General features: G+C 43.1%; 1 protein-coding gene across 2 annotated transcripts in view; it reads left to right on the forward strand.

Moving 5' to 3' along the window:
* G3BP2 (G3BP stress granule assembly factor 2) overlaps positions 1-13,705 on the forward strand; it is a 29,703-nt gene extending 15,998 nt beyond the window's left edge. Inside the window, exons 6-12 of one of the 2 annotated variants that reach the window (XM_042796782.1) lie at positions 355-457; positions 1,930-2,110; positions 3,089-3,187; positions 7,640-7,742; positions 9,550-9,678; positions 9,871-9,989; positions 10,743-13,705. In XM_042796782.1, coding sequence (XP_042652716.1) covers positions 355-457; positions 1,930-2,110; positions 3,089-3,187; positions 7,640-7,742; positions 9,550-9,678; positions 9,871-9,989; positions 10,743-11,015 — 1,007 coding nt within the window. In that variant the 3' untranslated portion in view covers positions 11,016-13,705. The remainder of the gene's footprint in view (positions 1-354; positions 458-1,929; positions 2,111-3,088; positions 3,188-7,639; positions 7,743-9,549; positions 9,679-9,870; positions 9,990-10,742) is intronic. The other variant, XM_042796783.1, reaches the window with a different exon arrangement.
* The last annotated feature ends 386 nt before the right edge of the window (positions 13,706-14,091 follow it).

Genomic DNA, 14,091 nt, shown 5'->3' on the forward strand with positions numbered 1-14,091 from the left:
ACAAAGCATCGTAGGCAATCATCTTTGTATTTGAGGTTAATCGTCTTGGTTTTAGGTACTGAGATTTAGGAGCTAATTGTACAATTTTACTCTTTTACTGCCACCGTATGAAAAGCATCTGCTGCTTTAAAAGACCCTTGAAACCTCCTCCCAGAAGTTCCTAGCAGCAGTATGTCTCTAGTTTCTCCTTTTTGTGAAAATAGCAAGAAACAAAGCATCCTGAATGACTGGAAGGGTCTTCTATATTTCCTTGCAGCTAATTTTGCCTTACTTGGTTGATGAAGCTTTGTTTTTCAAGTGTGGCTTAGTGTATGCTTGTGGAGATGTTTAAGGAAGTTTTTCTTTTTGTGTCAGAATCTGAGGAAGAGGTGGAAGAGGAGCAGGAGGAAAGACAACCATCACCTGAACCTGTGCAAGAGAATGCAAGCAGTACTTACTATGAAAACCATCCTGTAACGTAAGAATTCTGTTTTATTATATGAAGTTGTTTTTTTTTATTAAAAAAGGCAGAATTGCTTTGGCTTTGGATTCTGGATGTGGTTTAACAGGTAGCTCAGGAAACTACGCTTGATGTGATACGGATCTGTGCTATGTTAATGTCATATTTTGAAACATTGCTTCTTGAATGGAGAGAGGAAGTGGAGTATGTTCCTACGTTTGTTAGTTATTTTCTCTTCTGGTTTCAAATGTGAGGTGAAAAGGTAGCAACCATGTTTGTCTGCATGCTTAATGGAGTCTGTTATATAAACTTAAAACAGTGAGTTTATATGATGTAACTTATGTGAACAGGTGAGTTAACAAAAAGGAGTGGTTAATAAGTTACTCCTCAGATTTGGGTAGCACTTGAAACTGAGACGAAGGTCTACTTTTCAAGAAGTTGCTGTACAGCTGTATTGGAAGAATAGATCTCTGTCCTGAGCGTCTTAAAATCTAAACAAGATTAAAGAAAAAAGTTTACATTTTTATAAAGAAATAACATTTTATTAAAAACCAAACAAAGAAAAAAAACCCACAAACACAAAGAACAACACCAAAACCCTGTGGGGTTTTTTTAATAGAAATGCCTTTGAGAAGGACAGAACTGACTTCCTGCTTTCCTTGTTAAAAAAAAAAAATTACAACATGACTAGATGATATCTGTTAGGGGCATCAGTGATAACTCTAGGCACTGGTCACATAATACTTTCCATGAGAAATCCTAGGGAAGAGCAGCATGTGCTGGAATTCTAGCAGTGACTTGCTGAAGATAATGCAAGGACGTTTTGATGCCTAAAAGCATTAAATCAGGTCTTGTTTGGGGTTACTGCACCAATTGAAAGAAATTGTAATGGCAACATTGATCAGATAGTTGTTTGGGCATACGCTAAGCTGTGGCAGGAGCTGCATAGGGCAGAAGTATTTGGAATTTGGTAAGCTTTGGGATGGCTGAAGAGAGAAGTGAAGAACTTCAGATCCCTTACGTTTTGAACACAGTGTAGAGAAGCTGCATGTGATTTTCAGCTCCTTTGGTAAGGAACTTGTATGGCATTTTTGTAAATAAGCTGTGGGTTTCGTTCCAAAATTATCTTTGTTTACATGTATAGATTAACGTTCCATTGGTCTCTCATTGTGCTTCTATTGTTTTAGGAGCAGCGGCTCTTGAGTTTAGCACCTATTCCTTAAAGGGTTTATACGTCTGTGTGATTTTCAGGTTCTCTGCAGAGAATAGTAAAACATGTCTTTGCTTCAGCAGGAGTAAAATCTGGCTTTGTATGCAACTCCAGGGGTACAGCTTAACTTCTCACAGTATTGTATATGTAGGTACCATATGGTAGCAACTGGAAACAGAATGATCTTTTTAATTCCAGCCATTACCATAGCATAGCTTATAAAAAGTCATAAAATACAAAACAATTGATAAACTGCATAAAATACATTTGGTTATTCTAGCAATGGGATAGAGGAGGCGCTAGAAGAATCATCTCATGAACCTGAACCAGAATTGGAATCTGAAACAAAAACTGAAGAGCTGAAAGCAGAAGTAGAAGAAAAGACCCTTGAGGAGCTAGAAGAGAAGTCTCCATCTCCACCTCCTGTGGAACCTGTTTCACTACCGCAAGAACCACCAAAGGTTAGTTAAAAGTAATATCTGTGCTTCTTAGGTGCAGGTGGTAAACCAGAAGATTTGATTTTGAACTTAGCCTTTTTGAGTGGCCAAACTGGCACCTCTTTTCAGTGTCTTGCTGTATGAACGGCTAGGCTCGAACCTTGAACTTGTAAAAATGCGAAGTTTCACTGAAAAAGGAAAGAATGTTATTTTTAAGTGCTGCTCAAGTCACCTATCGTAAATTTAATGCTCTGCCTGTAGAGTGCGTGTGTGTGGTTTTATGCATGCGTAAACCTTTTTAAATGTGGAGTTAACATATGTTAAGAAAACACCTCAGGCTACCACCAACAAAAATCTCATACAATGGGAACCACTGCTCTTCCTTGAAAAAAAACGTAATGCATTGACACTTGCAAAATTGCTGGCAGTATAGGTCCAGAATCAGTACGGGGGCATTGACTGTCTCCCTTAGAGGCAGGATGCCTAATCTTAAAAACCACCAGGCACACTGTGCATCGTCTGGTATGGTTACACTTAGGTAGTTTGAAAGAGATGGGAGGAACCAGTGAAAGCTGGAGAGAGGTCATTTTCTAGCTCCAGCGTGTCTCCCGTATTATTATGATTTCAATCCTTTTTCTCTTTTCCGTTTTTACTTCTAACTTCTGGCATCCACTTTCTTTCTTTATGCAGAAGGCACTTAACACGACGGGGTTTTCAGTCCTAGGTTTGGTTACATCATGGAAAGCAGTGATCTGGGGATGCTGAGGGAACTGGGCTCACTCAAGTAGTGATAGTGGGCAGAGTACACACTTGCTCCACGCTGTTGGAGTCCACAGGCGGCTAGAACTGCAAATCCTTCTGTAGCTTCATTATAATGCTTGAACAACAATGATGTAATAGTCAGATATGAACCGAAAGTGTATTTTCAGCAGATGAGTTTCCCTGTAGGAATGTCAGTGGTTTGCCATGATTAGTAGCCTAGGTTTGTTGCATTTCCTGCAGGCTTTCTCTTGGGCTTCAGTGACCAGTAAAAACCTGCCTCCTAGTGGTACTGTTTCTTCCTCTGGAATTCCACCCCATGTTAAAGCACCAGTCTCACAGGTAACCCATCTGTGAACACCTTGGATTGTCTCATTACTTCTGCAAACTGCTTCAGTTCTTTAAATTAACAGATCGATTTGTTTGACTTAAATTGCACAAATTAATTGTGTCTTAAATGTTAATGCACTCACCTTGTCGCAAGCAAAGGCACGTACACGTAACAGGTGTAACTTTGGGTGATGGTGACGTTAAAATCTGTTCATGTGGAAACAGGAAATCACAACTGAAATTTTTTTTGACCTATCTTAATGGGATACGGTTTGGTTTACAAGGGAAAAAAAACAACTCCCCACAAAATGGTAGTTTTCTAAAGTGTGTTTGAAAGGAGTTTTTCATTGGCGGAAGCGCACCAGCAGTAAAAAGCGGTAACACCATTTCTGAGAAGGTACAAGATTGCCTTGTAAGGCTAATGTCTACAGAAGTACGCTGGATTTCATTATCCATTTATAATTAACTTGTCACAGACCCCTGTACCAACTTATGACTGTGTGAGGAATGGAAGGATTCACATTTCCTTGCCAGGACAATGCCGTCTTCCCATTCCTAGGTTGACTGGGTGAGGAGGGGAAAAAGAGGAAAGAAAGTTTGACCGGGTGGTGGCTCACATCCTGCACATGCCAAGCTGGTGTGACACAGTCTGAGACTCTCAATTCAGCTGCCTCCATCTCTATAAAAATCTTCAAAATAGAAAATGTGTACTTTAATCTCTTCTACTGACACTGTGTACCACAGCACTGTCTGTCGTGGTAGCTCATGTCCAACCTTTTTAAAAGGCTGCAATTTTCAGTAGATCGGCTGGGTTATTGCAGCTGTTGTTTTTGCACTGGTTTCTTCTTCATTTTTTACTGACAGGGAGGAACCTGTGTAGGATTGCCCTTCAGCCAAATGCATGTTCAAAAAGAAAAGATGGGGGGAGGGTGGGAGAACAAAAAACAACGGAAAACCAGCACCTCGTATGGTGTTGCTTCTGGTCTGACAGGACTGTCATGGAAATCAGATAATGGCTCTGTAATGAGTTGGGAAGCCTGTCTGTCTTCATCAGCTTCAACAGGGATTTGAGTGTTTAGATGGTATTTGAGCATTTAGGTGGTATTTGAGCCATAAAAACTGTTTTTTCTAGTACAGAATAGATTCTCCATATGAAAAACCAAAGTTGGTTTTGATTTATTTGCTATAGAGAGGGTGGATTTTTGTAATAAGACTGCAAAAACAATTTTAAATTACCTGTACAGGAGAGCAGAATCCCCTTAAACTCTTCTGTGTTGCCTCTGCAGTTTGTCTTTTAGATTACTTTTGCTGTGACTTCATGTTTAAGTAATTCTCTGTGAAAGTTTCTGAGCAATACCAAAGTGGCAAGAATTTAAACCCTTTGCTCCTCTGGAGACCCAATTAATCAGTTCTTAGCTTCTTTTCTTGCACACTTTTCAGACGTGGTATACAGATAGCTGCTAGAAAAGGCACCTGAACAATTTCTACAAGGGTGCAGATCGGTAGCAGCTTTCTCCTGTTCTCTAGGATCCAGTAATGGTGGATCCTGTGCATGTAAACGTGGACAGTAGGTTGCAGTAGTGGGTGGGTGGCTCCTTTGGGATGCTGTTCTAGCCAGCATCAGTGACGCTGCAAAGCAGCTGTTAACTGTCCTGCGCCTTCCTTTCTCTGCATCGCTCCAGTTTTTCTCCATCTTTTATCAAGTTAAAAATATAGCCTCTGTAGTATTAATGCTGAACTCCTCAAAGGACTGCACGCGTACTGTGTTGGATATAAACCAGTTCAGATCCTGTTCATTCACAGCGGTCGGGTTAAAAAGGTCAGCATTTCTTGCTCTTTTTCTTCTTCTGGGCAACTAGAAATCAACCTGCCTACACTGATACATCGGGCCTTCTCTTCATAGCATTTTCAGGTATTCTGACCTCCCATTTGCATCAACGCATCAGCTGTTGGAGGGGTGCTGGAGGGGCAGAGGCAGGCAGGGTGCTCCCTGACACTCGTCTTCTGGCTTGGAAGTGGCGAGTTCGGGGAAGGATCTGTTTATAGACACTGCATTCTCTCACCACCTTAAATCTCTTTGAACTGTGGACAGACCCTCCTATAATCTAGAGCGCCTTTGAGGCAGTGATTGCTGGGTGCCTTTAGTAAGTCATATGGACCACACTTACCTCGGACACAGTGTGGTAGCTACCCGAGGTGTGCACCTACCCTAGCTATTGGGATTCTGGTGAGATCATGTGGGTTTTTTTCTTGTGTTTCATGTGAAGTGTGGTTTCTTGTTTGTTTGCTTGGCTAGTTGGTTCTTTGCATGCATGCGTTTTGATTGTGGCAGGCATCCCGCTCTAGAGAAACTTTTAAGCCTTGTAGGATTTCAGAAATAGAACTGTACCAGACTTTAGAGCTACCTCTTCTCTTGTTCTTTCTGTCCCATCCTCCTCTGTTGCAGGAGGGTATTTGGTTCCAGAGTTGGTGAGTAAAGGCTGACTTGTGGCTGGTTTTGCTGTCGTAGCCACTAGCATTGCCATAGCAGAAAGAGGTCCCTTTTCTTCCCCGTGTGAACTCCTGAAGAGGAGAAACAATGTCACCTTTTCCTTCATTGTTCTCAAAGTTCTGTGAGGCTGAGATTTGTGGCATACTTGGCTCCTGGGCTGAGCGCTCCATCAGTCGTTGTCTGTTGAAATCCCTATTCTGTGCCTTCTGGGCCACTTTGTGTGCTCTCCGTGAAATAAGAGTTGCAACTAGCTGCTGCTTCTTAGGATGTAAATGGCAGCCCCTAATAGGCATCTTGTGACACTGCTAATAATTGCAGAGTTTTGGGGGAGCAGAGTTTTGTGCAAGTGCTTTCCACTTCAAGCAGCCCAGAGAGAACTGAGACGGTCTTGCTCTGTAAAAAGGGATGGTACTGATTAGAAAGCACCTAATGAGATTGGCTGTTTGTTGTTTGGGTAGACAGAGTATTTGTGTGATAGACAAGAAGTTCAGTGAAATGCAAAGCAAGCGGGTAAAAGTTAACTGTCATTTGGGATTGAATGGAAGGACAACAGTGACTTATCAAGTCTTTGCTATGGTTAAGGGAAGGAGCAGGAGTTTAAGCCTGATAGCCGTAAGTATCTAAGAAATGGGGGTCTGAAGGTATCAAGTTTTGCTTTTGAGGTATAATTTATAATGCAGTAAAGATGTGTGAGTAAAAGATGGCAGGGGAGCTCTGCTGATCCATGAGGAGGTATAATGAAAAGAGATTCAACAGGAGGGCTGATTTTTCTAGCTTATTCTTGGGATTTAAAAAATGATCCTAAAAATGCTGGAAGGACAATGGTAATGCCTATTTGGGTAGAGCACGAGTGATAGGAGGGCTGAAACATTTATTTGGTGCGTAATACCTGCATGTTTCAGGTAAAATATAGTCTTTTTACCCCTGTGAGGTACTTTCTGGCTGGAACCGTCAGTTGTCTTGAGTCCTTAAAGAAAAATAAGTGAGATGTTTAACATAAATTACTTCTCCGCAGCCGTCTGGGCCTATGGCCATTGTCCTTGTGTTTAATCTTCCTTGGAGGCTAGTGTTCTTTTTTATGCTCCTAAGGATAATTTTGTTTTTCTAAGATAAGAACCCAGCGCAGCAGCTGCTGGACTGTTGTACAGAAAATGGAATTTAAAAAATGTTGGAAACTGCTTCAGTAACCAACAGGCTGCATAGAAATATTTTTCTATTGTTCTGTCTCTTTTTCTCAAATTACCTTTAAAAGCATTTTTTGCTTGCAAAAAATGTCTAATTCCTGAGAATGTGAAGGGTGTACTTTGAGCATCACAGTCTTGACATCAAGAAAGTTGAAGAATATTCTCAGTAGGTAGTCTGTAGAAATTGTCATTTCAGGTGACCTTACTGTATCAGAAATACTTACTACACTTCTGAGGGCTTCTGTTTTGTTTTCCTCTTTCTTTTTGGTAGTTTTCTTCTAGTTGTTCCACATGTGAGGAAAAGAATCTCTCAGGGACTCAAACAGAAAATGTGATTTGCCCATCTCTTCATGTTCATCTCGGACTACCCCGTAATCTGAGAAGTGTGAGCTTGGCATGAGGAAGCTTTATTTCATCTATGGGGTTTTTAGTCAGGTTGAGGGATTCTTGAATAACAGAGCGTTGGGGTCTCAATGCCTGGTCAAACATGGAAAATTCACCGTAGCCATGTTGTGGGGAGACGCTCTGATTGAGACCTGTTTGGTTTGCACCTTGGAGCAGAGATAACTGACCACTGCAGTCCTGGATTGGTACAGAGGAATTTATAGAGGTGAAAAAAATGTATTCCCAAACACATTGACATGGATGTGTATCTTCTGGAGTTCGTTTTGTGCATGCCGCTTATCTGTCTTGTGTTGTGGGGTGTTTTTTTTGTTTTGGTGAGTTTTAGGGGCTTGGGGTTTTTTGACGGGCAGGTGTTTGATAATGCGTGTTCTCCTCCTGTTTTAGCCAAGAGTTGAAACTAAACCTGAAGCTCAGTCTCAACCTCCTCGTGTACGTGAACAGCGTCCCAGGGAAAGACCGGGTTTTCCACCCCGAGGACCTCGACCAGGTAATGTGGATCAGCTTGTATGTCTGCTTGGGACCAGTTAACGGGAGGTGTCTCCTTGATGGGTCTTGCCTGTGCTGGTATTGTATTTGGCTGATAACTGTCTGTTCTGCTGCCTTCAACTAGAAATGGGGCAATATGATTTGGAGTCCAAGCTGGTGATGAGTTGCAGCAAAGATCAGGCATTATTTCCAAGCTTCTGCTTTGTTGAAATGTTTTTTAATAGCCAGGGCACTCGTTTATACGCTTGAGTACTTTTCATGTGGCTTGATGCAGTTCTAAAAAGCTGATATGGAAATCTGATGGGTTTTTTTTCATGTCCTCTAATTTTGCTGAACCTTGGAAGTGAGAGCTCTTAAATGCCTGTGGTTGCTCTTCGATTTGGAAGAAAACCTTCTCGCTGTGTTAGCCTCAGTCATAGGCTGACATATAATATAAATATTCTAATACATTATATATAATATCTAAAATACAATTTTATACGTATTTCTCCATCATGTGTAATTGTCTAAAATACCATTCTCAGTTTGGCTGCCCCATGTTTGCCTTAGCTGATGAGCAGCCAGCTCCCTGCTTTTTCTTACTTGTACAGGGCATCCAAATCTGTAGGATGGTCTGGCTAGAAAACATGCACGTTACTTGGCAGTCGTCAGAAGTGGTGTTGAGAGGTGAAATCCTTCTGAGTTGCGTTCACCAGTCCAGGCTGGTGGTTTGGCAAACCTCTGTGCGGCACTGGGCAAAGGCCCAGAGTTACAGGATGTTGATCAGTTCATCGACTTCCCTAAGCGTGAAAATATGTCACGAGTTCCAAGAGAAAGGGTGGTATTTGCCACTGTCCTGAAGTGGTAGTGTACAGCTGGCAGGAGCTGGCAGAGCACTGCCTGCAGAAGGGGTTAAGGCTCAGCCACTGGAAGCGTCTCCACCAGCTCTAGCTAAAATCGGTTCTAATGAAGGTTTTCAGGAAGCGCATGCCAAACTGCGGTGCAGGTTGGACTTAAAAGTGCTTTTGGCTTTGATCAGTGCAAGTCTATCTGCACTTGGCGACAACGCTGAAACTGGAAGGATTTAAGGCACCAAGAAAGAACAGTGACATCTGTCACGGGTTAACATTACTTGGTTCTTTAACACGTCATCTGCAGCAGGGAGCAAAAGCTACAAGTTGTGGCTAAATCGAGTTGCAAATCTACGTTTCTACTACTCTTGGATGTTATACAAGTCATACGGAAAGCACGTAACGGAGCCCAAGTCTTTGAATTGTGATCTCACACTGGAGGGTAGCAGAGGCAGGGGAGAAAACGCTGAAATCGCAGTTGACCAAAAGATACAGCTCCAGCCCTGGGGTCTTATTGCGAAAGGCAGTCAGTGAGCTGTTTTATCTGCTTAAGGAAACCTTACAAATGAGCTAGCAAGCTTGCTGTGCATGGGCTTGTAGGGAAAGCTGAGGAGAGAAAGGAGTACATGACTCCTCTGTAACACTTCAGGTACAAAACAGGTAACACTGCTGTCACACTGCAAGGCAGGTAATGGTTTAGAAGGGAGATACTGGGAAAGATTTTATCTTTCGTGCTGCTAAGCATAGTAATACTTTAGTTGAGCTGGAGAGAACCTGAGGAACTCTTGATTGTACTTGGGACAAAGTGGTGGAAGATGGAAGCCAGAAGGGGTGACTGACAAACATTGTTTTTAATATGAGCGCCAAAATAAGAACACTGAGTGAACGTGCTTGGTGCTGTTCGTAGACGTGCTCATCCGAATCTACACACATCTTCTCACCTCAGTGGCTCTACCTTCTTCTTTCTGTTGACGACAGGGAGAGGGGACATGGAACAGAACGAGTCGGATAATCGTCGAATAATTCGCTATCCAGACAGCCACCAGCTCTTTGTTGGGAATTTGCCGCATGATATTGATGAGAGTGAACTGAAAGAGTTTTTCATGAGTAAGTATCAATTTCAGCTGCAGAGACTGCAAAGAAAAGACACGTTGAAAAGTCAAGTAACGTTCGCTTAGGGCCCCCGAGGGGAACTTTGACGTGATGTAACGCTGCAGGAGTTGTCTGGAACAAGTAGAGGGGTGGTAGAGCTGGCACTGCAGTTTTGGATAACGTGGCTTTTCCCTTGTGTTTTCCCAGGCTTCGGAAATGTGGTAGAACTTCGCATAAATACTAAAGGAGTGGGAGGAAAACTGCCTAATTTTGGTTTCGTGGTATTTGATGATTCTGAGCCGGTTCAGCGAATTTTAGTTGCAAAAGTAAGTATTGGCATTGAGTAGCCTTCCAAGTATGGACTGGATGCCCTAAGCCCCGAGTAGCGTGGGCCACCCCAGTTGGTGTTGCTATTGTTTCTGGCATTCAAACAACAGCTGTAAGAAAACCCTGGTTTTGGCATACTCTTTCTGTCAGCTTACAAAAGCTGTGTCAGGATTCCTCAAATGGCATCCTACCGAATTCAGATTTTCTACCTCTGCACCTAGATGGCACATGGAGCTCAACGCTTACTTTTAGAGATCCTTTTAAGGCGAAAGTTGAGTACGTAACCTTTTGAAGGGCACCGCATGGATCCCTGAATTGTGCATCCTGGGCTGAGAAAGGGCAATGAGGTTATTTGTGCTGGTGACCTGAGGAATTGGCGAGGAGAAAGCAGCGGTTTTCTTTGCTAGTGTGTGGGAGTGAGGCCTGGTAGAGCCATTCTGCAGCAACTTTAGCCCTGAAGTGAAAAGGCTAAAGCAGGCAGTGGAGAGGCTAAAGACAGCCCTGCCCTTGCTCAAAAAAGACATTTTAATTCCTTGCATGCCAAATGAATTTAAAAATGCTGTTAATTTACTGTAGACCTCTAAGGCTGAGGTTGTGTGCTGCCGGGAACCGTTAGCAGTTAGTTTTTGTCTTTTGCACCTAAGTGAAGGTAGGCTGAGGCATGCAGCAAATGCAGTGTTTTCATATGCCTTGTGTAAACAGACTTTGTGAAATGTTGACTAATGTGTGCCTTGAACGCTTTTCCCTATAAGCCCATTATGTTCCGGGGTGAGGTGCGCTTGAACGTAGAAGAGAAAAAAACAAGAGCCGCTCGTGAAAGAGAGACCCGAGGTGGAGGCGATGATCGTAGGGATATTCGGCGCAATGATAGAGGCCCTGGGGGTCCCCGTGGAATAGTGGGTGGTGGCATGATGCGAGACCGTGACGGAAGAGGACCCCCTCCGAGAGGTGGCATGGCACAGAAACTTGGCTCTGGACGAGGAACCGGGCAAATGGAAGGCCGTTTCACTGGACAGCGTCGCTGAAATCTCCACTGTGGGCAGACAGTCTTGGCAGTGGTACATTATCCATCGTGTTTGCATTCTTGTTAATTTTTTTTGGCTTTGGAATGTGACACAGCCCTTCTTGATCATTTCTTTGATGTGAAAGCATCCTTTGGTTTCCAGTTTAAATTGAGGTGGACGCTCTTTCCCCAGTTTCACAACAGGAGTCACACTGCTAATTTATAAATGTAGACTTGGAGAATTGAGGACTGAAAAAAAAAAAAAAAAAAAAAAAAGACCGGTTAACTATCTGCAACAAAAGTGAACTAAAGGACATGCCCAATAGAATTCAGGTCCTTTCAGTCAAAAACCCTCTGCTGCACATTTTGTGTAAGTGTTACTGTTTCTGCCTATTTCTGTTGGAAACACAAATAGTGCAATTTGTGCAATTGGAGAAGCTTGCCTTTTTTTTTTTTTTTTCCTACTTAGAACACTCGACTCCAAACAAACTCGTGTTTACGCACTCATCAAAATGCACTAATGGGTACTCTGAACTCATTTATACTGACATCTGCAGGAGGCATCGGAGGAAAAAAAAACCTTCATCCTCTTACTCAGACAGAATAGCTTGTGAAACGATGCGGGCATCTGATCTGCTTGCTGTGACCAACATATGTACACACACAAACCTTAATAAGACTACAAGTTTATTCCAGAAGGAATCCATTTAGCTGTAAAACAGAACCCAGAGTTTCAAAGTCATAGCCCTGAGTATGCAACAAGTTTGATAGCTCACGTCAGATTTTTCTATCTGCCCCTCTTCAGTACAGGGATGGCTGCTCAACACACTCCTCCTTCCCCTTTCCCCTTCGATAAGCATTGTACAGTGAAATTTGTCTTGACTGTATTTGAGTTCTCTGGTAATGTAATAAGCATGATGGTGCCTTCTATGAATACATCATTCCAGTCTTGCTGGTGATTTTGTACAGTATAGTGTATGAATTACTGTGCTGCAAAGCCAATCGGCTGCAAAGCATTTAAAGGAAATCATTGAAAAATTGTATTAAAAAAAAATTGCAGTATCTTTCAATCAGTAAACGTTGCTAAAATTATGATCCACCTTGCTCTTCAATTAACAAGTTCGCCTATTTTTTTGCAGAGGGGGGGAAGGGAGGAAGAAGGCATCCAAGTAGTCTCCAGGTTGTTTCTTCTCTTTAATCATTGTCAAAGTTAAAGAAAACGGAGTTGAAATCTCTTGGACGTGAATTTCAGAAGTCAGACAAGAACGGTGAATGCTTTTGGCCAGCTCGTAATCGGTAGAACTGAGCATCCTTTGTGAGGGTGAGCTTATCAAACGAGGATACTGCAATTTTCAGAGAACAAAACAGCAGCTCTTAAGTATTTGCATTTTCCAGTTGCACTTTTTTAAAAACTCTTACTCATTTTGCACATAACTCTCAGCTGAAGTTGACCCTCGTGTGGCTCCGGACGGAAGGATAGAAAGGAGACATCCTCTTCTTCAGTTTGACTGGTGGGTTTTTCGGGTGGAGAGGGCTGTTTCTGGAGGCCATTCTGGAGCCCGTTCCCGGCCGGCAGCTGGGGCAGGCAGCAGGGCGCGGCGCCCGGGCGGGGCGTGCAGCACGCGCCTGGCTCCGGGCGCCAGGAGAGAAGGGGGGGGGGGTCTGTCTGTGTGTCTGTGCAGAAGTGTGTGACCGCTTAAAGCTGCTTCTAAGCACGGGAGACCTCAAGGAATTGTGATTTCGAAGCAAAAGCAGATAGGGCATCATAGCGATCTGTCTCTGGATTATGCAATCATTTGCTGGTTTCGAGTAAGTTGGAGGATTTTGCACATACTTTTCTGATACGTTAGGCAAAGTGAAGTGGCATCTGTCTGTTTTCTCCCAAACTCGAGGTCTTCTGTGTTCGATGGTAAGTCTTGCACTATTTTCATACACTTTTTTTCCAGGGCACATTTCTACCAGTTTCCATTCTCATATTTCAGTTTTTTTGTTGAAGGTCTTGCATTTTCAGCTGTTACCTGGAAATCTCTAGTACTTGAACTGCTCACCACACAACACCACTACTTAGGTTTGAAGCCTTTGGACAAATTGCTGTCATCACTTAGCAGTTTGCCACCAATGTGTTTTTGTTTTGTGTAGCTTTTTTTTTTTTTTTTTTTTTTTTTCTCCCTCCTTCTGTAGTGCTGTGGTGTTTTGCTGCCACCTAATCCATTTGTATGGCAAATGGGACTGGGAATAATCTAAACAACAAAAACCGGAGTATTAAAAAGAGCTACTGAGCCATTCTGCTTTCTGGCTTCTTGTTTAAGCAACACGAACAACCATTGGAACGTCATCCAGAGAAGTTTACATGGTGATAGCTCACCTGATGTACTGTGGACTCTTACGTGTTCTCGACCCTCTCGATAGTAAATGTACCTCTTAGAGCAAAGGAAGGGATTCACTGACCATTACTGTTAGTTGCTGATTTGTGGATGGTGGGAGTATTTTGTCATTACGGTTCTATTTCAACAAACTCGGCTGACCATCTTGGCTTTAGTAGGCATACAAGACAGTGGATTACCATCTTTATTGCTGTAACGTGTCAAGCATTATATGCTAGTAGATTCTAGTTTAATTGTTGCAGGTGGAAAGTATTTTTACTTTTAAGTTTCCATTCTGAATGTGTTTTGACTAAACATACCAATAAACTACTGATGTCTGCAGCATTTATCCATGTCCCTAATTCTCTTGAATGCAGGTTGCTGTAGAGCACCGTGTCATCCCTTGCTATACAGAAAATGCTTTTGTAAGAACGTTGTTGCTGGCTTGTCAGGTGGCGGTGGGAAGCCGTAGTAGTGCAGCGTCACGTTCTCTGGTCGAGGCGTTCGATGTGAGTGGAGCCGATAAGCTCCGGTTTGCCGTGGCGCTGGGGACTCCTTTCCTGGGACGTTGGCTGAAGAAGACGCGAGGGCCGGAAACCCTGCCGGTGCCGCGGAGAACCCGCCCGGCCCCGCCGTGGCCTGCGAGGGCCCCTGGCTTGGGTCACGCCGCTTCCAGAGCTGAAGGGCGAGCAAACTGGACGTGGCGTGTGGGTGCCGCGGGCGGCCGCCAGGGCG

Source organism: Tyto alba, unplaced genomic scaffold (assembly GCF_018691265.1).
Source record: "Tyto alba isolate M040663 unplaced genomic scaffold, T.alba_DEE_v4.0 Super-Scaffold_23, whole genome shotgun sequence".
Classification (NCBI taxonomy): Eukaryota; Metazoa; Chordata; class Aves; order Strigiformes; family Tytonidae; genus Tyto; species Tyto alba.